A 22,523-nucleotide genomic window follows, 5' to 3' on the forward strand; every position below is an offset into this window, starting at 1 on the left:
GAACACCTTGCCCTGTCTGCTACTACTTTCCCGAATTATGTCTTTTCATTTGAAATGGTCTTGAATTGCTCTGCAACGTTGAGGTTGGAGAACAAAGCAAAATTTTTTTATAGAGAACCATGGGGTCATATTTGGGAACCTCAAAACAAATCCTAGTCTATAGGACAGGACAATACGTCCATTTGGCAGATTGTGAATATTGTAGAAGTTATCCAATAGTCATTTTCACATAGCCAAACTTGCTTAGTAGCTACCAGAATGTGTGTCCAGTGGTGGTATTAAATACTTTTATAAAGTTCATAAAGGCAAGGTCAAGGGCGTTCATAAAAGCAAGGTCAAGGGCGTTCCTTCTCTATCCAGTATCTGAAATTTATCACTGAAACCACAGTACGACAAAAAACCACATTGTGATCCCACTGATCAATGTTCTTCAGAAACTGGTACAAAGGATTCTGGTGACAGTATCTTGCTTACCACTCTAGTGACCATTCTGTTCATATCAGTGAGCTTCTCCACCATTCTTGTCAAAGACATTTATGATAGTGGCATTTTTTAAACAAATTTTGTGATGCATGCACACTTTGGTTTTAGAATTTTTTAAATAAATTTATTTTATTTATTTATTTTTGGCTGCACTGGGTCTTTGTTGCTGCACACGGGCTTTCTCTAGTTGTGGCGAGCGGAGGCTACTCTTTGTTGTGGTGCACGTACTTCTCATTGTGGTGGCTTCTCTTGTTGCGGAGCACCGTCTCTAGGCGCATGGGCTTCAGTAGTTGTGGCTCATGGACTTAGTTGCTCTGTGACATGTGGGATCTTCCTGGACCAGGGCTCGAATCCATGTCCCCTGCATTGGCAGGTGGATTCTTAACCACTGCACCACCAGGGAAGTCCCGATAGTGACATTTTTGCAAATGTGTTGTTTCCTCGATGCTCCGTATGTTAAGGAAAAGGTGATGGTAATAGCTAGTATACGTCTACCATTTCTTGAGTACCCACTATTGTATCAGGCACTGTGCTAGGTTCTTTACATATGATATTGCTAATCCTCCTGGTAATTTTATGAAATGAATATTATTATCCCTATTTTATAGATCAGAAAACAGAGGCTTTGAGAGTCTAAACAACTCATCTAAGGTCCCACAGCTGGTGAATGACAGAAGCCAGATTTAAATCCCAGACTGTCTGGCTCCAAACCTCACCTTTATTAAGTACCCTGTTCTTCACAAGGCTTCCTCCTTGACCGTAGAAGTTATGTTGAGAAAATGACTGAAAAATATTTCTACCGATTGTCTCCATGGTGTTCACTCTGGGTTTATTAGAAGAAACTGTCACTCTTAAGGCTCTGGTTTTATATACAGCCAGATAATTTCTTTAGCTCCATGTAAAAGTTGTTGTAAAGTGGAAGTTGGAGAATAACTTGGGATTCTTGCATGTACCCAAAGTAAATTCTTGGAACAGGAATGGACTCAGGACAGTTAGAGGTCAGGGAGTGGGGAAAACCTAACAACTTAGATGTCCAAGAAGAAGTGTTTGGCAGAATATTGTATAGTACATTCATAAATGGAATACTAAGTGGTCATTATGAACAATTATGTAACATATATTTGATGACATGGAAATATGCTTCTAATATATTGCTCAGTGAAAAAAAAGGCAAGCAAGAAAACAGAGTGATCCCATTTTTGCAAAAAGAAAGAAATTATTTACATAAGTAGATTTCCACAAAGGAAAAGTCTGGAAGGTTCCACTCTAAATGTTAACAGCAGTTACAGCAAGGTGGTGGGATTACGTGTGGCTTTTTTCTTATTTTTGCTTTTCTAATCCTAATTTTCCTCCATGAAGGTATTCATGCTTATATAATGAATAATATATATATATATATATATATATATATATATATATATATATATATATATAACTGAATCACTTTGCTGTACACCTGAAACTAACACAATATTGTAAATCAATTATACTTCAATTAAAAATACAGAGAAAAATAACATTTTCACAAGTGAATCAAAAAATATTGCTCAAAACTGGACAGGTTGAAATAATCCCTAACAGAAGGAGTAGGAGCTAGTGGACAGGGTAAGTCAAAAAGGGACTACTTCATACTGAAGAGACAATGCAGTTATTTCATGTGTAATGTAACAGAAGAAATATAAATTACTGTGCTGTTTACAGTAATGTTACCTGTTTAAGGAACTGTTTTTTGGTGGGTTTTTTTTGACTTTATCATTTTAAGTTTCGTGTAAAAGAATTTTTTTTTACTTCTAAAAGTTATCACACAAAACCTAGCTCAGGAAAAAGTTATAGCCGGATTTTTAAAATACTTCCCACCCTGAAATTCTACACACACCATGCAAGCCCTAAAACATGAAACACATGCTAAGTAATCTGAATTGGATTTGCTAAAACCAAATGGTGAATATTATTAGAGGCAGAATAGCCAATTATTACCAGCTTGGGCTCTAGAGTTGGAAAGACTTGGAGTTCGAATTCTACCAAATTATTTAACCTCTCTAAGCCTCAGATTTGCAGCTGTAAAATGGATATAATACCTAACCCAAAGTGGCTTTATGAGGGCTTAATGAAAAAGTATACGTAAAACATTTAGCATGGTCTTGGCATGTAATATGCATTCAATGGATGGTAGTTAACAAAAAGAAAAGCAGGGTGATGCTTTGAGCTTCAGACTGAGCCAAGGAAAAAGCCAGGATATGAGAAAGTCCAGAACTAAAGTCCTGAACTAAATTGGGGATAAGGCAGGATTGTTGTTTGCCAAGTGATTTTCTCTGTTCGTTATCATTTATTAGGGTCAGCAAATTGGTGCAATTACACTTCCTCAAAGGTAAGTTATGAAAAAGGCAGTAAGTGAGGGAGAAGAGGGTCAGGACACCTCCCTGCTTAGAATATGACCTCCTTGAGGACAGGGACCGTTTCTGATTCACCTTTGCTTAAAGGCCACATGAAATGAGGTGGAGGGAAGGGGGTCCAGAGGCTGGCTCCCCAGTGGCATTGTCTTCCACCCTCCACACATACCCTTCAGGTGTTATGCTGCCCTCTGTGGTTTCTCCCACTTTTCCTCTTTTAATTTTGCCCTAGGTGTCCATTTTGGACAGATTTCATATTCATAATAATATATTTATAGAACACTTTTCAAGGCTCTTTTACAGCTTACCCACTCTGTGTTAAACAGTATATCAAGGACTATGATGACTTGCAGAGAAAATGGATTAGGCTCATCTAGAGCCTAGACCAGTGGTCTCAAACATTAACACAACAGCATCTCCTGGAGGGCTTGTTAAACACAGATGGCTGGACACACTCCCAGACTTTCAGAATCGATGGGTTTGGGGTGTGGCTAGGAATTTGCCTTTCTAACAAGTTCCCAGGTGATGCTGATGCTGCTGGTCCAGGGACCACACTTTAGAACCAGTGACTTAGAACAGAGCTCAGCAAACTTTTCTGTAAAGGACCAGATAGTGAATATTTCAGGCTTTGTGGGCCAAAAGGTCTTTGTTATAACCATTAAACTCTGCTGCTATAGCATGAAAGCAGCCATAGACAATAGGTAAATCATGAGCATGGCCGGGGTCCAATAAAACTTTATTTATGGACACTGAAATTTGAATTTCATGTGATGACATATTATTCCTGTTTTGACGTTTTCAACAATTAAAAAATATAAAAACAATTCTTAGGTCGAGGTCATACAAAAATGGGCATCAAGCTGTGTTTGCTGAACCTACCTGAAAGAGAACTCATTATCTAAGGAAGATAAAGCAAACACAAGTGGAAAAAAGAGGCATAACAAAGCAATAAACATGTGAGTAGGTGTTTAACCTTGATAGTAATCAGGGAAATGCAAATTAAAACCACAATAAGATACCGCTACACATCCACTACAATGGCTAAAATTTTTTAAAGATTAACAATACCAAGAGTTGGGGTGAGAAGCAATGGGGACTCTCATGTAGTACGGGTGAGAGTATAAATTGTATAACCACTTTGGAAACCAGTTTGGCATTATTTACCAGTGCTGAACACACATGTACCCTATCATGGTAGAGAAATGGAGATGTGCCACCCAGATTCTCCTTCAAGAAAGGACATTCTGTGCAGATATGGGGAATGCCATCAACAGATAGCTTCCAGCTGCCAGCTCCTTGAAGGTCTGCCTTAGCTGCAGAGAGTTGCTTTGCCCAGGGTCAGGATCTTCCTAAGATGAATGAGCAAGGCAGGAGTGTCAATGAGCCAGGCCTGACACAGAGCACACTGATGGGTACTATTTGTTCTGAAGCTCCACACCAAGTTGGCTCAAGCTTTGTCAGACCTGTGTCACAGTTCACCTTCTCCCTCAGCCCAATCCTCCTTCTTCTGCCTTTCTTTCATGGGTGTTGGTCCTAATAAACAACTTGTACTCAATACCCCATCTCAGGTTTTGCTTCTGGAGAGCCCAACCTATGACTCCTTTGACCCAGTAATTCCACTAGGATAATATACCCTAGAGAAAATCATTCTTATGTACACCAAAATCTATGTACAAGAATATTCATAGCAACTTTCGTTTATAATAGCCAAATGCTGGAAACCACCCAAATGTCCATCAGCAGGAGAATGAATGTGATGTATTCACATGATGAAATATTATACATCAATGAAAATGGCAGCAACATATATCTACATGCATGACACAATATTGAGAGAAATAAGCAAGATATAAAAGAGTGCCTACTATATGATGCCATCCATTAAAAGTTCAAAAATAGGCGAAAGTATTTATGACTGCACTCATAATTGACAAAACTATAAAGAAAATCAAATAAATGTTTACCACAGAAGTCAAGATAGTAATGTCCAGGTATGATCTTCAAAAATTTTAACTGGTATGACTCAAATCCAATCAGATAGAAGCTTTTACACCTCATGAGAGTATGCTGGCTCAATACCAACACTGGTTTAATTCTGGGTGGTGGAAGAAGGGGTGGTCAGAGACAGAGGCACCTGGTTTGGAGGTGTCTTCCAAAATGCCAACAATGTTTGGTTTCTTGACCTGGCTAGAGGTTACATGGACATTCACTTGGTAGTAATTAAACTGTACATATGTATTTTATGCACATTAAAAGCAGGAAAAAATAGACATACTATAGGAAAATATAAATGCTTTATAAACATTTACATTAAAAAGTATAACTGTTGGGCTTCCCTGGTGGCGCAGTGGTTGAGAGTCCGCCTGCTGATGCAGGGGACACGGGTTCGTGCCCCGGTCCGGGAAGATCCCACATGCCACGGAGCGGCTGGGCCTGTGAGCCATGGCCGCTGGGCCTGCGCGTCCGGAGCCTGTGCTCCACAACGGGAGAGGCCACAACAGTGAGAGGCCCGCGTACCGCAAAAAAAAAAAAAAAAAAAAGTATAACTGTAATGCACTGAGGAGATGGTGGGGGAGTGAAGGTAAGAATGATCAGAGCTCATCGTGTGCTAGCTCACTGTGTGCTTATTTGTTCTGTAACAATATGATATAAAACAGACCTTGAGAAATTCCAAGACATTCTATAAAGAGGTACAGAGAGAGAACCACTGTTGTTCAGAAGGAGCATTCTTTTCCAGCTGAGAGGTAACGGGAGGAAAGCTTCAAAGAAGAAGGACTATTTGAGATGAGCACTGAAGAATCGTGACGATTCCAGCAGGTACAGCTGCAAAGGAGGTTTGGGGGAAAGACAGCTTTAATGAGATGTAAGGAAGAATGAATCGCTTGTGATCAAGAAATTAGACAAATTGATGAGAGCAGCATTTCCCAACTTGTTTTGCTGCTTAACATCCTTCGATGTTAGAAAATTTAGGAAATTCTGAATCATACATTATTTTCTGCAAGAGATACCTATATTGAATGACTACTGTGCTAGGTGCTAGGTATACAGCCATAGCAAGACAGACACCATCATGGAGTTTACACTGACTATATTGGGACTTAATTTCTTTCTACAGGCACCATTCTTCATGAGAGCAGAAAACAATCTAGACTAATCCATGTAAACTCAGTCAATTCGATGTTGTTTGTGTGTGTGTGTCATTTCACATTTAAACTCGGTCAGATTTAGGAGTACCCTCCCTCCCTCCTTCATGACCCTCACGTTGATTTTGAACTCCAGAGTTTATGTAAGACTGAAATAGCAGTGGTGGGGAGGAGGTGTCCACTTCTTAGGCTCTTGATATATTCTGCACTGGCCTTCCCTGAGATGTACAGTCACCCTGTCATCCATTCCTGCTGCCATCTGTGAAGGTGGCCAACTCTGCTTCAGGGCTCTAATCACCCTGGTTCCTACTGCCACCCAGCGCTGCTTCCCCTTGTCATAACCACAAGACTCCAGCTTCTAAGTTTTCTTTTCCTATTTGCCTCCTTCTTCTCAGTTCTGAGGCTCTTAGGATGGAGGGATAGAGTGAGTAACATAACACGTCTTGCCCAGCGAGTGTTCTTCCCAAATCTTTCTCTCTTACGCCCTGGACCGAGACATGAAACAATAACCTAAAAACCAAGAGTATGTTCTGCCCTTCTTTTGTGACATCTGCATTGGAATTGAGACCAGCCTCCTGTGTCACATCCTGCCTCAAAAGGTCACAGGGTTGAGGTTAGAAGAGAGCTTGGGTAATCTTTATAGATCACCCCTTGGATCCATCAGTGTATAGATTAAATGCCACAAATAGATAAAAACTGCATTCAAGACTTGGCTGGAATCCTTGAATTTTGTGCTTTAAAAAAATATCAGCTTGCTTATTACTTTAATAATTTTTGTGTTTAACCTCCAAATGATGATATTAGAGAGATGGTTTTACTTTGCAGATGTGGCTAATTTTTATTCCTGATAAACGAAAAACTGAGTTGAATTCAGCCATAACTCTATTTTCTCTTTTAGGGTTTTCAAATTACTAGAGAAATCTTTATGTACTATGTAAGAATTTTGATCAGATAAATGCAGCTTATGGGCCTGATGAGTATCACCTTGAGAATTTGTAGAATTTTAATCATTTTTACGGTCTGTATTTCAACATCAGCATCCCTTTGATTCTTTGCAGATATATGTCAAACAGCTTATGACCAGTAAAAAATAATTTAACACTCTATAAAGGTTAAGACTGAGATGGCAAGTTAGAAGTATTCAGCTGGATGATCAAAAGAGTACCTGAGTCATGAGCACACCCATCTGACAGCCACTAGCCACTGCACTTGTTCAATTCCTAAGGGAAATGCTGGGTAGAGCATAACGTTGTGAAGAGTAGACTTGGGAGGTAAATCTGGGAAGATTTGTTCAGGACAGAACCCTTTTTAATAATTTTTTTCAACTCCAATTTCCGAGGGAAAGTAGGCCTGGGTGCTGCCAGACCTGGCTATGGGATTTGTGAAGCAGAAAGGAGATCCTGGTCAAGCAGAATGAACTAGGGGAGGGGGGTGAAGGGAATTAAGAAAGTAACCAGGGCATGGGAGTTCCCTGGTGGCCTAGTGGTTAGGATTCTGCACTTTCACTGCCGTGGCCCGGGTTCAGTCCCTGGTCAGGGAACTGAGATGCATGGCCAAAAAAAAAAAGAAAAACTAGAAACTAACCAGGGCAGGAATAAGGTAGCTAAGGGAAGGTGAGATGTAGAGGGGAGGAGGAGGGTCTTCAGGGCCTCCTCTGTCTGCTGTGCCTGTCCCCTTCACATGAGTCTTTCTCACCCCAAATTCCATAAGGAATGAAAAGTATAAGTGGAAATATATAAATAAAAATGAGCTCTTTGTTATGCTGCTCTGCATGGAAAGCAATATCTACGTTGGATTTGTGTATATGAAAAGCAAGGCTTTTCAACTACTGGGGATTTAAAAATCAATGAATCATTTATGCCTCGGCTCGGCCTGCCTTCCAGCCTCTGGCTGCTGACTCACCTACTCGAATCTTCCTCCCCAGCCTCATCTGTGTTAGGCAGGCCAGTTTTTACCTTTGCAGGCCCTACGCTCTCTTACTGGTGAAGGCTTCAGCTAACATCATATTAAAATGCATCCCCGTCCTGCATTAAAAATTTATATTTTTGCTATAAATTTTTGAAAGGGCTTTTGTAATTTTGCTCTTGAAATTATTTGTCCGTGAATAACTAATTTAATTTATAATGGCTGTGATTTCTCCATAATCATTATGCATACTTGGAAATTGGAAGTGAGAAGATCCAACCTAAAAATTATTTTCAAAGGCTATAGATTTTTTAAATAAATTTACAATTAATAAACTTGATAGAATGTTATATTTTGTGTCCATTTAATTGACTTATTATTTTTGTGTTTTTCATTTTTTTTAGTATTTTATAGTCTGTTTTTAAGATCTCACTTTTAAATTTTGTCTCCAGAAAGCCTGTAAGTCCTAAACACTTAGTTATAGTTGTTTAACGGATAAAAGACAGGCGCCGAACACCCATTTACTCGTTGGTGTGTTTTGAGGGGGTGGTTGTGGTGATGGTGAGTGGTGAGACTTGGGCTTTCTCGAAGGTAGAGTTTCATTTATTTGAATTTTGTTCAATGACCATTTAACTCTTTGCATTGGATGCCTCTTATATGTCAATACAAGTATAGGACATAAGATCTTTATTCAGTTAGGCAAAATGCCATCTGATGATGATAAGTGAGAATGATCAGAGCTATACCTTAAGGAATTTACTATAGAATTGACAAAACTTGAGTTATTGGATATTAGAGATGAAGGAGAAGCAGGGTTCTCAGATAAACCTGAAGTTTATACAACAATTTGCTGCAGGAGCAGGCCTAGGGAAATGATGAAATTAGTCAAGCTTGCCTTCATCACCCTCTGCTGGCCCTAGGCTGAGTAGATACAAATCTTTACTCAACTTTGACTCCAGGGTCAGCTATTTCAATATATCCTAAACACCACTTCAGACTCCCTCACCCCATGACCTTCTGCTCTGCCTGCTATACTAATTCCCAAACTTAATGTACCATCTTGGGATATTTTCCCTACTCCTGCTTTCCATCTGCCAAGCATTGCCAGAGACAGTTACAGACTCATGCTGATTTGGACCACTATGGAAATCCACACCATCTGTCTCCAACTGGGCTCTTTCTGTCGCTCTAAAACCTTTATTAACTTTTCTGGATTCGCTATCACTCTCCACCAGTAACTATTCCCTCCTCCTCTGCCTTGTTAAAGTTCCTAAACCCTCTACTCTCAACTTCAATTTCATTGGAAATTTCATCAGATTAAATGTGGTCATTCAGGTAGAGCAGTTACCATAGTGCCTGGCACATAGAGGGTTCTAAATAAAACACGTACTGTTATGATTGTTAATATTGAATGAATGCCATAATGTGTTGGATTAAAAGCTCGGGCTTTGGAGTCAGACAAACCTAAGTTTGAATCCTGATACTGCCATCTATTAGCTAATGAGCAAGTTGCTAAACCTCTCTGAGTCTCGGTTTTCTTATCTTGAAAATGGAAACAATAATATTACTACTTTAAAGGGATTTAGTGATAATTAAGTAAAAGTACTTATGTGAAACCATGAGAAGAGTATCTGTCACATGAGTACAGTGTTAAGCCACCAGGATTATTATTGCTGTTATTACTGTTAATACATCCACTTATTACTCTTTTTTTTCTTTTTTTTTTTGAGAAAATCATCATCTCCCTTGTGAGAGACCACAGGTTTTAATGTCCACACCTCCTCGGTATATTTCCATGTCTTCACAACTTCTTATTCTTTTTTTTTTAAGATTTTATTTATTTATTTATTTATTTATTTATTGGCTGCATTGGGTCTTCGTTGCTGCACACGGGCTTTCTCTAGTTGCGGCGAGCGGGGGCTACTCTTCATTGCAGTGTGCAGTCTTCTCATTGTGGTGGCTTCTCTTGTTGCGGAGCACCGGCTCTAGGCGTGCAGGCTCAGTAGTTGTGGCGCACGGGCTTAGTTGCTCCATGGCATGTGGGATCTTCCTGGCCCAGGGCTTGAACCCGTGTCACCTGCACTGGCAGGTGGATTCTTAACCACTGTGCCACCAGGGAAGTCTTATTTTTTTTATTTTTTTATTTTTTGCTGAGAGGCTTGTGGGATCCTATTTCCCCAACCAGGGATTGAACCCATGCCCTCGGCAGTGAAAGTGGGGAGTCCCAACCACGGACCACCAGGGAATTCCTGAAAACCTCTTATTCTTTACAATAAATATTTGAGTACACCACTGTCTGCTGGGCACTGTTTTAGGTGCTGGGATACTGGAGCCTTGGAGGAAGAAATCTCTCTTCTCTAAGGTCAAGTCCTCTATCTGCACCTTGGATCCTTGTCCTTCCCAATCACCAAGGGATTTTTCTTGCAACCTTTCTGCCTCCCTCTTCTAGTATCTTAAATGTCCCCCTCTTCGTTGGCTCCTTCTCCTTTGCTTTAAAGAGGCTTCATGTTTTGTCAAGAATTTCTGTTCAACCCTTCTAACTAATTTAATTAAAATTATATATTTTTTCTTTTTATTTCCAAACTTCTTCAATACGTGGTCCCTCGTCTCCATTTCCTCAGGATATCATCTCTCCTCAATTCCCTGTAACCTTGTTGCTACCCTCTTACTGACCACTTATCAAAACCACTTATTTTGTGGTCTCCAGTGAATTCCTTGACACATCCAAAGAAAGTATCTCAATCTTCATTTTCCGTGTCCTGTTTTCAGCATTTGACACTGCTAACTCTCACCTCTATATTAATTCTTTATTTTTCATTTTCATTGATTGTGAACATTTTCAAATGTAGGAAAGTACATGGAATAACATAACCAGTATATGTACACTCCACCTAGTTCTATCAGATCTGGCCAGATCCACTTTCAGATTGTGTTTAAAGAAATAAATATTTCAGGGCTTCCCTGGTGGCACAGTAGTTGAGAGTCCACCTGCCGATGCAGGGGACATGGGTTCGCACCCCGGTCTGGGAAGATCCCACGTGCCACAGAGCGGCTAGGCCTGTGAGCCATGGCCGCTGAGCCTGCGCCTCTGGAGCCTGTGCTCCGCAACGGGAGAGGCCACAACAGTGAGAGGCCTGCATACCACAAAAAAAAAAAGAAAGAAATATTTCAGATATAGTTGATGTTTCTTGTATGCCCCTCCCCAGTCTCAATCCTCTCCCTCTCTTGAATTTGGTGATGATCCTGCCCTTTCATGTTTTATATATTATTACTATTGTATGTATGTAGCCATAAGCAACAGGTAATATTTTCAGACTTTATATACTGTACATGTTTTATAATTTTCTCTTTATGCTCAACATTATATTTTTTGAGATTTTACTCTGTTCATACATGTAGCTTGAGCTATTCATTTTAATTTCAAAATAGTATTCAACTTCATGAATACCATGATTTATTTATTCATTCACCTACTGATGGACATTTAATTTGCTTCCATTTTTTTTGAGATTAACAATCATGCTGCAATGAGCATTCTTTTACATGTCTCCTTATGCACAAAGGTTAGAATTTTGCCCAGGTCTGTAGCTAGAAATGGAATTTCTGGGTTGAAGGTTATTACCTATACAACTTTATTATACAGTGTCAAATGGCTCTTCATAGCAGTTCTACCAACCTATACTCCTTATAGCAGTGATCAGAGTTCTATCTGTTCTACATTCTCAACAGCACGTCTGAATTTTTGTCAAAGCAATGATTGTTTCATAGTATCTCATGGCTTGAATTTTTTAAAATTTTTACTGGGGTATAATTGATTTACAATGTTGTGTTAGTTTCAGGTGTACAGCAAAGTGAATCTATTATACAAATACATAAATCCACTCTTTTTTAGATTCTTTTCCCATATAGGCCATTACAGGGTATTTAGTAGAGTGCCCTGTGCTATACAGTAGGTCCTTTTTAGTTATCTCTTTTATATATAGTAGTGTGTATGTGTCAATCCCAGTCTTCCAATTTATCCCTCCTCCCTTTACCCACTGGTAACCACAAGTTTATTTTCTACATCTGTAACTCTATTTCGGTTTTGTAGATAAGTTCATTTGTAGCCTGTTTTTAGATTCCACATATAAGCGATATCATATGATATTTGTCTTTCTCTGTGTGACTTACTTCACTCAGTATGAGAATCTCTAGGTCCATCCATGTTGCTGCAATAGCTTGAATTTTTAATTTCCCTGAGTAGTAATGAGGTGAAGCACCCTTTCATGTCCTTTTGGCCCATTTGGATTTCCTTGACTACGAATTGCTTATTCATATATCTTGTCAGTTTTTCTACTAGGTTTCTTTCCTTTTTTTCTCACTGATTTGTAAGGGTTCTTATACATTCTAGATAGGAATTCATTCATTCATTTAATCATGGGACTTCCCTGGTGGTCCAGTGGTTAAGATTTCACCTTCCAATGCAGGGGGTGCGGGTTCGATCCCTGGTCAGGGAACTAGGATCACACATGCCTTGCGGCCAAAAAACCAAAACATTTCATCAATATTTTCCTAGCATCTACTTTGTTCCAGGAATGGTTCTAGGCACTGGGAATGCAGGAATAATCCAAACAGATAAAAATCCCTGCCCTCATGGAACTTACATTCTAGTAGGGGAAGGTAAACAATAAACACAATTGATAAGTAAAATAGATAGAATAATGGATAATGATAAATCCTCTGGAGAAGAAATTAATAGGGAAGAGGGATAGGGAGCATGTATGTATGGGAGTGGGAAAGGAACTTGTTGCACTGCAATTTTAAGTAAAGTTCTCTAGGAAGACCTCACTGAGAAAGTGAGTTTTGAGCAAAGACCTGAAGAAGGTAAGAGTGCAGGCAGGGTGAACAGCAAGTGCAAAGGCCCTGAGGCAAGAGTGTGCCTGGCAAGTCCTAGGAATAGCATGGAGCAGTGTTTGATTAAGCAGAGTTGCAGAGAGTGGTGGGAGAGGAAGTCAGAGAGGTGATGACAGCTAGAGTGTAGAACCTCATAGATTATCCTTTGTTAGTCATATGCATTGAAAACATATTTTCCCAGTCTGTGGCTTGTCTTTTAAGTTCCTTATGTTATCTCGAAGTGCATACATTTTGAAATTTAATGCAGTTAAATGTGTCAATCAATTCCCTTCTTGTTTGTGCTTTTTAGTGTCTTAAGTAATCATTCTCATTCCCTATTCCAAGGTCATAATGATAGTCTATTTTCTTCTGAAAGTTGTAAAGATTTGCTTTTCACATTTAGATCTTTATTCCACCAGATATTGATTTTTTTTCTCTATGGTGTGAGATAGCGATCAAATTTTATAATTTTCCATGTCAATTATCAATAGTTCCAGCACCATTTAGTGGATAATCTATTTTCCCTCACTGATTTGAAATGTCAAATATGCTGCATAACAACTTTCCATATATGTGTAGATCTGTTTTGGGACTCTGTATTTGGTTCCATTGGTCTGTCTACCTCCATACCACACTGTCTTAATTACTATCAGTTTAAATCAGTCTTGAAATATAGGTCATGGTAGATTCTTGAGCAAATGAATAACACAATTGAAACATTACTCTAGGAAGAATATTCTTATGACTGTCAACAGAGTAGAATGGTCAAAGGTGATATCACAAGGGCTTACACTAAAGTGATGGCAGTTTGAATGGCGAGAAAACAAGGAACCTAAAAGTAATTCCAAAGAACATATTAACAAGATTTGTTGGCTGATTGGCTACAGAGCAATTAGGAGAGAGGAAGCAAGCATATGGCTTCGAAATTTCAAGCCTGGGTCACTGTGTGAAATAACGATGAGTTAGTTTTGTCATCCAATGCTTTGGTAACAATGGGTTATATTAGGCAAGGGATCTGGGCCAGAGATATATATTTGGTCTTTACCTGCTTAGAGGTGACCTAGAGGGGGACCAAAGAAAGCAAAGGTCTGAGCTTTGGGGATTTTCCCTAGTTAGGTGGTGGAAGGAAGAAGTAGCGGGGACATCTGAGAGGTATGGTAATCAGTATGGTGCATTCTATTAACCATAACAAGGATTTTGAATGGATGACGTAGGTCCTAGTAGCCCCAACACCTTTGAGTTCCCTCATTGGTATGACTGTGCTTTGGTTCTATGGCAATCTTCAAAGTCACCAGAACAAGTCTGTTGTCACAGGCAGCATTGAAAGCGTATCACTTGCTGGATGTTGGGGAGACGCCCCCCGGTCCGACGGGTCTCTCCCTGCAGTTCCGCAGGTTGGCCGCAGGGGGCGGAATCTGCGGCGGCCTGGAAAACCGGCGGGGGCGGGAGGCGCCGCTCTCTCTCGGGTCAGGTTCCCGGCTCCCGGCTCCCGGCTCCCGGCTCCCCGCGCCCGGCACCCCGTGCCCGGCACGGAGCCGTTTCTCCAAGGACGTGCAGCCGAGGCGAGGGGGTGTGAGGACGCGGGAGGCAGTGTCGTCGGATCCGCCCGCAGTCCGCAGCCCCGCCGAGCCTGGAAGCTGCCGGGATGGAGCCGCCGCTCCCGGTTGGAGTCCAGCCCCTCGCCGTATCCGCCTGAGAGAAGGGGGGAGGGGAGGCCGCGCAGGGCGGGGGCGGGGGTCCGCGGGACTGCGGATCGCAGCAGAGGGGCGGCTAGGGGCCGGTCAGGACCCGAGGCCGAGCCGAGCGGGGGAGGGGGGCCAGCGCGGGAGGCGCTGTCTCCGACCCTGGGGCCGGAGCCTCCCTCCACCCGACACCGCGGGTCCCCTTCCGGCAGCGCTTCTAGAAGAGACCCTTGACTAGCGCCTGCATACTATCGAGGGTATGGAGATGAAGGGTCCTGTCCGGGAGCCCTGCGCCCTGACCCTAGTCCAGAGGAACGGGCAGTATGAGTAAGTAACCACCTGATACCCACAGAGGGGAGCCTGCCATTACCTTCCAACCCCAAACCGCGACAAGCCACCCACCCTCCTCCCACTGAGGCCGCGCAGGCAACAGGTTTGGGCCCAGGTGTGACGTGCCAGTGCTCTAACCACCGAGCTTTGTCCCCAACTTCCAAGCCGGTGGATTGATTGCTCCTGTCCGTGTGGCTCAGTGGAAGGACTCAATGGGCGGGGAAGCAGGAAGCCTGGGTTCTTAGTTCCTGCCCCTGCAACTGACATGGATTGTGTAATCCTGGGCTAGTCAGTAAAGCTTTCTGGGCCTTAGTGTCCTCATCAGTTTAATAAAAACATTAGCTGCTTTAATTTATAGCCTTTGGAGTTTTAACTGGGAGAATAAAAATGCGAAAGTGGTTTACAGAAAGTATAAGTACTGTAGAAACGCTTCATTGTTAACCTTACAGAGGTGCCTTTTCTTAACCTCATTCAGCTGGTTCCTCCAGTCTCACCACCCCCTTATTCCATGTGCTTGGAGGCATATTCATTAATTCAGTAATGGGTTTGTGTAGGCCAGTAACTGCCTCACTTATTGACTTGACAGTTAGAAAAAGTAATGAAATGTGTAGAAATGTAAACGACATTTGACATTTCATCAGGGAGTGTTACCTTCCACTCTGCCTTGCACATAGGAGCTCAGTAAAGACTGTTGACTGATCAAAAGATTTTGATAAGCCATCAGTATACTGCTGATCTCCCTTGCCACTAATGCCTCATCTAAAGTATCCCTGATGACCATCATATATCATAGGTAGGTCCCTATCGCTCTGTGCCCAAGCCACCTCCCCTGGTTGTTCACTGGTTTCTTGACATCAGTGAAGAATTGTTGATCGCTGAAAGTTTTTAAATTGTTGATCATTTAAATGCTGCCATCCCCCAACATTGGATTCTACTTAAAAACAATTTTTCTCAGTCCCTGCTTTTAGATTGTCCAGACTCAATCTTTATCTATGCTGTCCACTTTACAGAGAAGAAATTCACACTGGCCTAGCCTGCCCTTTTCTGAGGCTCTTGGTGCCACTCTCAACTGGATGTCAACTGGTTCTATGGAGGTAGCTCTTCCCTAGATCCTGCTTGGTCCATTCTGTTGATGTGATAAATTCATTTTATTTTTCCCAGATTTCATCAAACCCTGGAAGACCAGTTTAATGAAAGTAAATTCAACAGAAAAGTGAATTGAAAAGTGAAACACCACTGCCACTTCCAAAGGCAAGAATAGGGTGGGAAGATGTAAGCCTTGGGCAAATAAGTAAATTTTTTGTGCCTCGGTTTCCTCTTCTTAAAAACAAAATTATAAGGATTAAATAAAATAGCTACATTGTTGAGATGACCACATCTCAGGATCTGGTCCCTTGGTTTGGTAGGTTTGGAACTCTGTTCAGCTGATAAGGGAGTGAGCAGCTGGCCTTGAGGTAAATGCCTCATTCTATCTGGTCTCTTGTACTGGAAGAACTTTTAAACTTGCAGTGGTAGCTCTCCTGATTATTTGTGTCCTCCCCATAGAGAAATCAAATTCTGTATTCCAGTTCTGTAAAACTTAAGGGTATAGCACAACTAACACTCAATGGCTTGATGTGTATCAGGTACTCTTCTAAGCATTTCATGAATTAGTTCATTTAACCCTCATGTGAGGGTTACTGTGAAATTGTAATATCATCATCATCCCCCTTTTCTAGATATAGAAGTTGAGGTACAGAGAGGTTAAGTCATTTGTCTGAGTCATTACATTGTCTGATAAGTTTCTTTTGAAATCATTTATTGGAGACACCTGATACTGTCAAACCATACATAACCCTCAAATCCTTGTCTCTTGGGTGCCTTCTCTGACTTGAGTGTCCAGAACTTTTTTACTTTGGGCCTTTTTATCCTAGAACTTGAAACCTATTGCATTCTTTAGTTCTGTAGTTCCTGCTATCAACCATAGGAGAAATTTACTTGAGAGACTAAAATTACAATTAAAGGTAAGGCTTTTTTGCACACAAGGAATCAAACACTAACATTCATTTTTTCAAGGCAATTGGATTATGATGCCACCTGTTGTTTCATCTTTAACCTTCCTTGAACAAATCAAAGTATTTCCTAGGGATAATGCTGGGTCTGCATTCACAATTTTTTACTCTTTTCTGTTTCCAACTACCAAATTCTGATTTCCATTTTTTTTGCCATATACCTATTATTTTTCACCTTTCTGTGTTGAAAGAAATGATGAGATTTAGGTAGAATTTTTATTCTTAGCCCTACTCTCTTGTTACAATTTATTTAGTGACTAACATGTAGTAGGTATTAAATAAATATTTGTGGAATTGACTTAAATTCCCAGTTTATGTTTTGTGATGGGTATTTTTTGGGGGGGTTGCATTTCTTTTTTAAATTGAGAAATAATTGATGTATAACATTGTATTAGTTTCAGGTGTACAACATAATTACTCGATATTTGTATATATTGTGAAATGATCATCACAATAATTCTTGTTAACATTCATCCCCACACATAGTTAACAATTTTTTTCTTGTGATGAGAACTTTTTTTTTAATAAATTTATTTATTTATTTTTACTTTTGACTGCATTGGGTCTGTGTTGCTGCGCATGGGCTTTCTCTAGTTGCTGTGAGCAGGGGCTACTCTTCATTGCGGTGCGCAGGCTTCTCACTGCAGTGGCTTCTCTTGTTGCAGAGCATGGGCTCTAGGCACGCAGGCTTTAGTAGTTGTGGCACATGGGTTCAGTAGTTGTGGCACACGGGCTTAGTTGCTCCGCGGCATGTGGGATCTTCCTGGCCCAGGGCTCGAACCTGTGTTCCCTGCATTGGAAGGCGGATTCTTAACCACTGCGCCACCAGGGAAGCCCTGTTGTGATGAGAACTTTTAAGATTTACTCTCTCTTTTTTTATTAATAGATCTTTATTGGAGTATAATTGCTTCACAATACCCTGTTAGTTTCTGTTGCACAACAAAGCGAATCAGCCATATGCATACATATGTCCCCATAGCCCCTCCCTGTTGAGCCTCCCTCCCCATCCCACCCCTCTAGGTCATCGCAAAGCACCAGAGCTGATCTCCCTGTGCTATGCTGCTGGTTCCCACCAGCCAACTATTTTACGTTCGGCAGTGTATGTATGTCGATGCTACTCTCACTTTGCCCCAGCTTCACCCTCCCACCCGGTGTCCTCAAGTCCATTTTCTATGTCTACCTCTTTATTCCTGCCCTGCAACTAGGTCCATAAGATTTATTCTCTTAAAAACTTTTAAATATACAGTACACTGTTATTAAGTATAGTCATCACGTTGTACATTACATCCCCATGACTTATCTATTTTATAACTGGAAATTTGTACCTTTTGACCCCCTTCACCCATTTCATCCCCCCCACCACCTGCCTCTGACAACCACCAATCTGTTCTCTGTGTCTATGAGTTCAGTATTTTTGTTTTTTGTTTTTTGATTTCACACATAAGTGAGATCATACGGTATTTGTCTTTCTCTGTCTGACTTATTTCACTTAGCATAATGCCCTCAAGGTCCATCCATGTCATTTTCTGTTTTGTGATGGTTTTTAACAATACGATCCAGTTGAATCTTTACTGCTGATGTTCAACACCACTTCTATACTATGTTACTTGGGAATTATATTGGTTTGTGTTCATTTTCCTCAGAGTAAGCTCTTCCTCCTTGACCCTTGCTTTGTCAGGCTTATCTACTTTTTGGTCTCCATCTGGGTTTATAGGATTCTCTGCTTGACTCATGAACTTTGCAGTTTGGAAAGGGCCTGCCCCATATTCTTGTAGTCACCTTAAAATATTAAACCTCTGCAAATTAGGCAAGCAGGATCAGAGCAGAAAGACAGCATTAGTACTTTTATTTCCCTTAGTCCTGTCTAAGCAGTTCCTTTCCCCAAGTTAACTCCTTCAAAGTTAACACACTTGAAAAAAATTTCAAAAAGCTAAAACGATAAGCCTCCCCCAAAGACAACTAAATGGAAATCAAACCTTTCAGAACAATGACTTCTAATATCACATGTTGAACAGGTGTATTTAGAAATTCATCTCTGTTTATAGCTTAATTAAATGTTTGTTTATTCAACCAATATTTATTGAGCATCTATTAGGTAGGTGACAAAACTGAATATGATAGGGTCTTTGCTTTCAAGGAGCTGAAATCTCAGGGAAATAAATGTAACTATAACAGAGTGTGTTAAGTGCTCTATTTGAGGGGCAGGCAAAGGGCGTGAGGCCAAGTTTCACAGAGGAGGTGATAGTTGAGCTAGGTCTCAGGAAGAAGACTGTTCCTGGCAAAAAGAACCACCTGAAGAGTGATTTGGGGGGAAGGTAGGAGATGTTCAGAATGGCCATTTACCAGTAGGTTATACCTTGACTGTGGGCCACTAAGAATAAGTAGTAAATGAAAATTAGTATTTCAGGAGTACATAGGAATTTAGAAATCTTGCATTTCACACTGGGGGGCCAAGTTCAGTCATGCTTACCAGAAGTATTAGCATGAAATTAGAAACCATGGTAAGAACACAAGGGATGTATAGGCAATCTGGTTGTGATATCTGCTATCTTATTGGTCACTGGGATTATTTTGACTGATTCAGCTGGCTGGGCACCTCCTCTTCTCCATGAACCTGTATATCTGTTTGAAGAGATAGAATCATTCTTTGATAAAAGCCATGGGAATATAACCAGAAAGCTAATTGATGAAATTTATAATACATTTATTCAACAAACTTGAGTGACTGCTATGTGCCAGGTACTGTACTAGGTGCTAGAAATACTATGGTGAAAAGACAGCCATAGTCCCTGCCCTCATGGACTTCACACCTAGCTATTAGTTCTTCTCTCTGGTATGCGTAATCTGAAGGTGTGTGCACTGTAATTCATGCTCTTAAGTTTGTAAACTGTTTTTAGGACATAGACTATTTTATGTTCTCTATGGCATAGAACTGTGGGTATTCAGATACTGATCACCACTAATATGCTTTTAGACCTAAAGCAATATCATCATGATGCTCAGATCCAGGGAACAAGATACAGCAAGTCTAATAAACACAGACTAGATTTGTATAAGAACACAGCAATGTATTTTGTTGTTAAATGTTTGAGTTTTTCAGTAGCTATTCGTTGATGCATTCTTCTGTTTCCTAGGCTAATAATCCGGTTGCACAAGAAGGAACAGCATGTTCAAGATATCATTCCTATAAATAGCCACTTTAGATGCGTTCAAGGTACTAGCTTTAATTGCTTAGCTAGTTTTATAATGTTTTTCCTTGGTCATTATTGCTTTGTATAATACCATACATACTTAAATTTGTCACTGCACATAAAATGAAATGTATTACACTCTGTGAAAAAAGATAACATTACTCATCTACCATTGAGAAGATGATAAATGCTTTGTTTAAGAACCCTGAAGGATTATATTGAAATATATATATTCTTACCTGCTACCCTGACTGGGGTTAGAGATGTATGTAGTCTGTTACCTATGTAGGTAGTCTTTTATGCTGATGAACCTATATGTGGATTTAAATCACATTCTTGGGTTTAACTGATACACTGCTCATTGTAAAGTATAAAGGTCACTTGAATTCACATGCGTTCAGCACTTTCTCCCCACACTATTTGAAATTAAAACATTTGGCAACAAGCCTTGCCAGACTGTAATACCTTACACTCAATTGTGCTGATTCTCAAACCTTTGCATTGGTGAATCATAAGAAAATCGACTCTGGGGAGGAAATATTTGGCTTCCTGCCTTCAAATTTGGGGAAAGAGAACAGAAAATCTGTTGTTTCATCTGCTACAATGAGACTCAAAAATTGGGAGGTTTGTGTAGGAGGTGTTGCTTCTGTCATTTCACATTGCTCTAGAAAGGAAATAGATTATTAGAGAACAAATGCATTGTGTTTCCAGTGGGTTCATTGGCTTCATCAGACAGGCACTCTGTGTCAGCTGTAGCTTCTTGGAAAACTTGAATCCTACCTTGCATGGCTTCTTTCTTAAACTACATTCAACTTTTTTTTAATCACAAAACTAATATATATATACTGTAAAAAGTTTGGAAAGAACAGAAAATTATAAAGGAAATAAGTAAATTCACATCCTTCAGAGATGAACACCTAACATTTTCCTTTTTTCTACACCTGTAACTTTTAGGGTGGCTGGGACTCATACTGTATGTAGTTTTTTGTCTGTTCCACATGCCATCATATTATAAGTGCTTTTACATGCTATTAATAGCTGTATACTATTCCATTTTATGAATGGCCTATACTGTAGTTATTCCCGGTGTTTGACATTCAGGTTATTTTTTGTTAGTATAAATAAGTAATGAATCTTCCTGCATGTCTCTTATTTCCTTAGGATTTATCTCTGTAAGTAGAAATACTAAGTGGGCATGACTTTTTAAGAGAGCATGTATTAAGAATTAAAAATACCCACAGTGAATAGAATCCACATTGTATAGAAGAACGAAGTCTTTTATTTAGCCATTTACCCTGCCCTGTTTGAGAGAGACGTATTGAACCAGGCACCTGCATGCTATAGTAAGTTACTGTGCTCACCTCACTTTTCATAGTGTAGTACCCTTTGTTACATGCTCAGCCCTTTAAGGAGGAGAAAAGCCAAAGAACATGACGTTAGTATCCTATTAATTCTATACCTTTTTGTGCTATCAGTACTTCTAGAGTCTTGTTTACCCTGTTTCTCTTAGTCTTATTTTTAATAAGAAATAGATGGCACGTTGCTAGATTGGAATCTAGGAAAATATGTGTGCACACACACAGTAGTTCCCCATGACAAAAGGAACCTCCTTGAGTTTTCACATCCTTTGTTTCCCAACCTGTACGCCTATTTTGAAAAGTCTCTAAGTACTTCAGTTTTAAAGAATTAAAGTTATCAAAGAGCAGTTGTGAACATGTAATACCTATGCCCTGATGCACTGTTGTCCCTTGCTTCATTCATCATGCTAGTAAAAGTATCGAGACTATTCTCTAATATTAGACAACTTAGGTAATTATCAGTTGCTTCTGTTGCACCTGAGTAATGGAGCCAAATATACAATCCAGGCTAGTGAGGGAACTATAAAAAGCTGGGCCTACTACATTTGGCCAAGGTAGATCCAAACGAATCCCAAGGAATCAGTACCCAGAGTTTAACTAGCCAGGAGGGTCTGGCAGGTGCCGTTGGCCAAATCCAGGGAAGTCAGGGAGGAAGAGATGGGTTGGGTCTAGACACTAGAGGTAAGGAAGGAAGTCCAGGTGAGCCATAGAGAGAAAAGAGAACTCTGAACTTGGAGACTGTGCTTTGGCCCATTTTATACTTCCTTGTTGGGTGTGGTAAGCCTTGGATCCATAAGTGTTAATGGTAGACTGAAGATAAAGAACTTCAAGTATTCTCTGCTCCTATATGGGACAGGGGTGGAGGTAATGAGGTCCCTGGGAAATTTTCAGAGACTAGATTTGAGTTAAGAAGGTAATTCACTTTTAGGCCTTTCTCGGCTTTTTATAAGAATTATCTAAGTGATACAGTGAGATTATATTAAGTTGGTGTGTTATAGTTGAGGGGAATTAAACACCTTCACTTGGATTAACATGTTATATTCCCTACTATTGTCATTGCTTGATTTGCTTTGAGACATTCCATGTGGTTACTTGTTCAGTTAATTTTTCTTTTAGTT

The 22,523-nt window shown here is 40.2% G+C and overlaps 1 protein-coding gene across 3 annotated transcripts in view; it reads left to right on the forward strand.

Moving 5' to 3' along the window:
* Window positions 1–14,438: 14,438 nt before the first annotated feature.
* Window positions 14,439–22,523, forward strand: part of OCRL (OCRL inositol polyphosphate-5-phosphatase) — a gene marked incomplete at both ends in the record, with an annotated part of 53,765 nt that continues 45,680 nt past the window's right edge. For 2 of the 3 annotated variants that reach the window (XM_079727291.1, XM_079727292.1), the window contains 3 exons: window positions 14,439–14,477; window positions 14,723–14,802; window positions 19,991–20,070. In XM_079727291.1, coding sequence (XP_079583417.1) covers window positions 14,439–14,477; window positions 14,723–14,802; window positions 19,991–20,070 — 199 coding nt within the window. Of the gene's footprint in view, window positions 14,478–14,719; window positions 14,803–19,990; window positions 20,071–22,523 lie in introns of all 3 variants that reach the window. The other variant, XM_079727290.1, reaches the window with a different exon arrangement.

The sequence above is a fragment of the Hyperoodon ampullatus genome (genome assembly GCF_949752795.1).
Source record: "Hyperoodon ampullatus genome assembly, chromosome: X".
NCBI classification, from domain to species: domain Eukaryota; kingdom Metazoa; phylum Chordata; class Mammalia; order Artiodactyla; family Ziphiidae; genus Hyperoodon; species Hyperoodon ampullatus.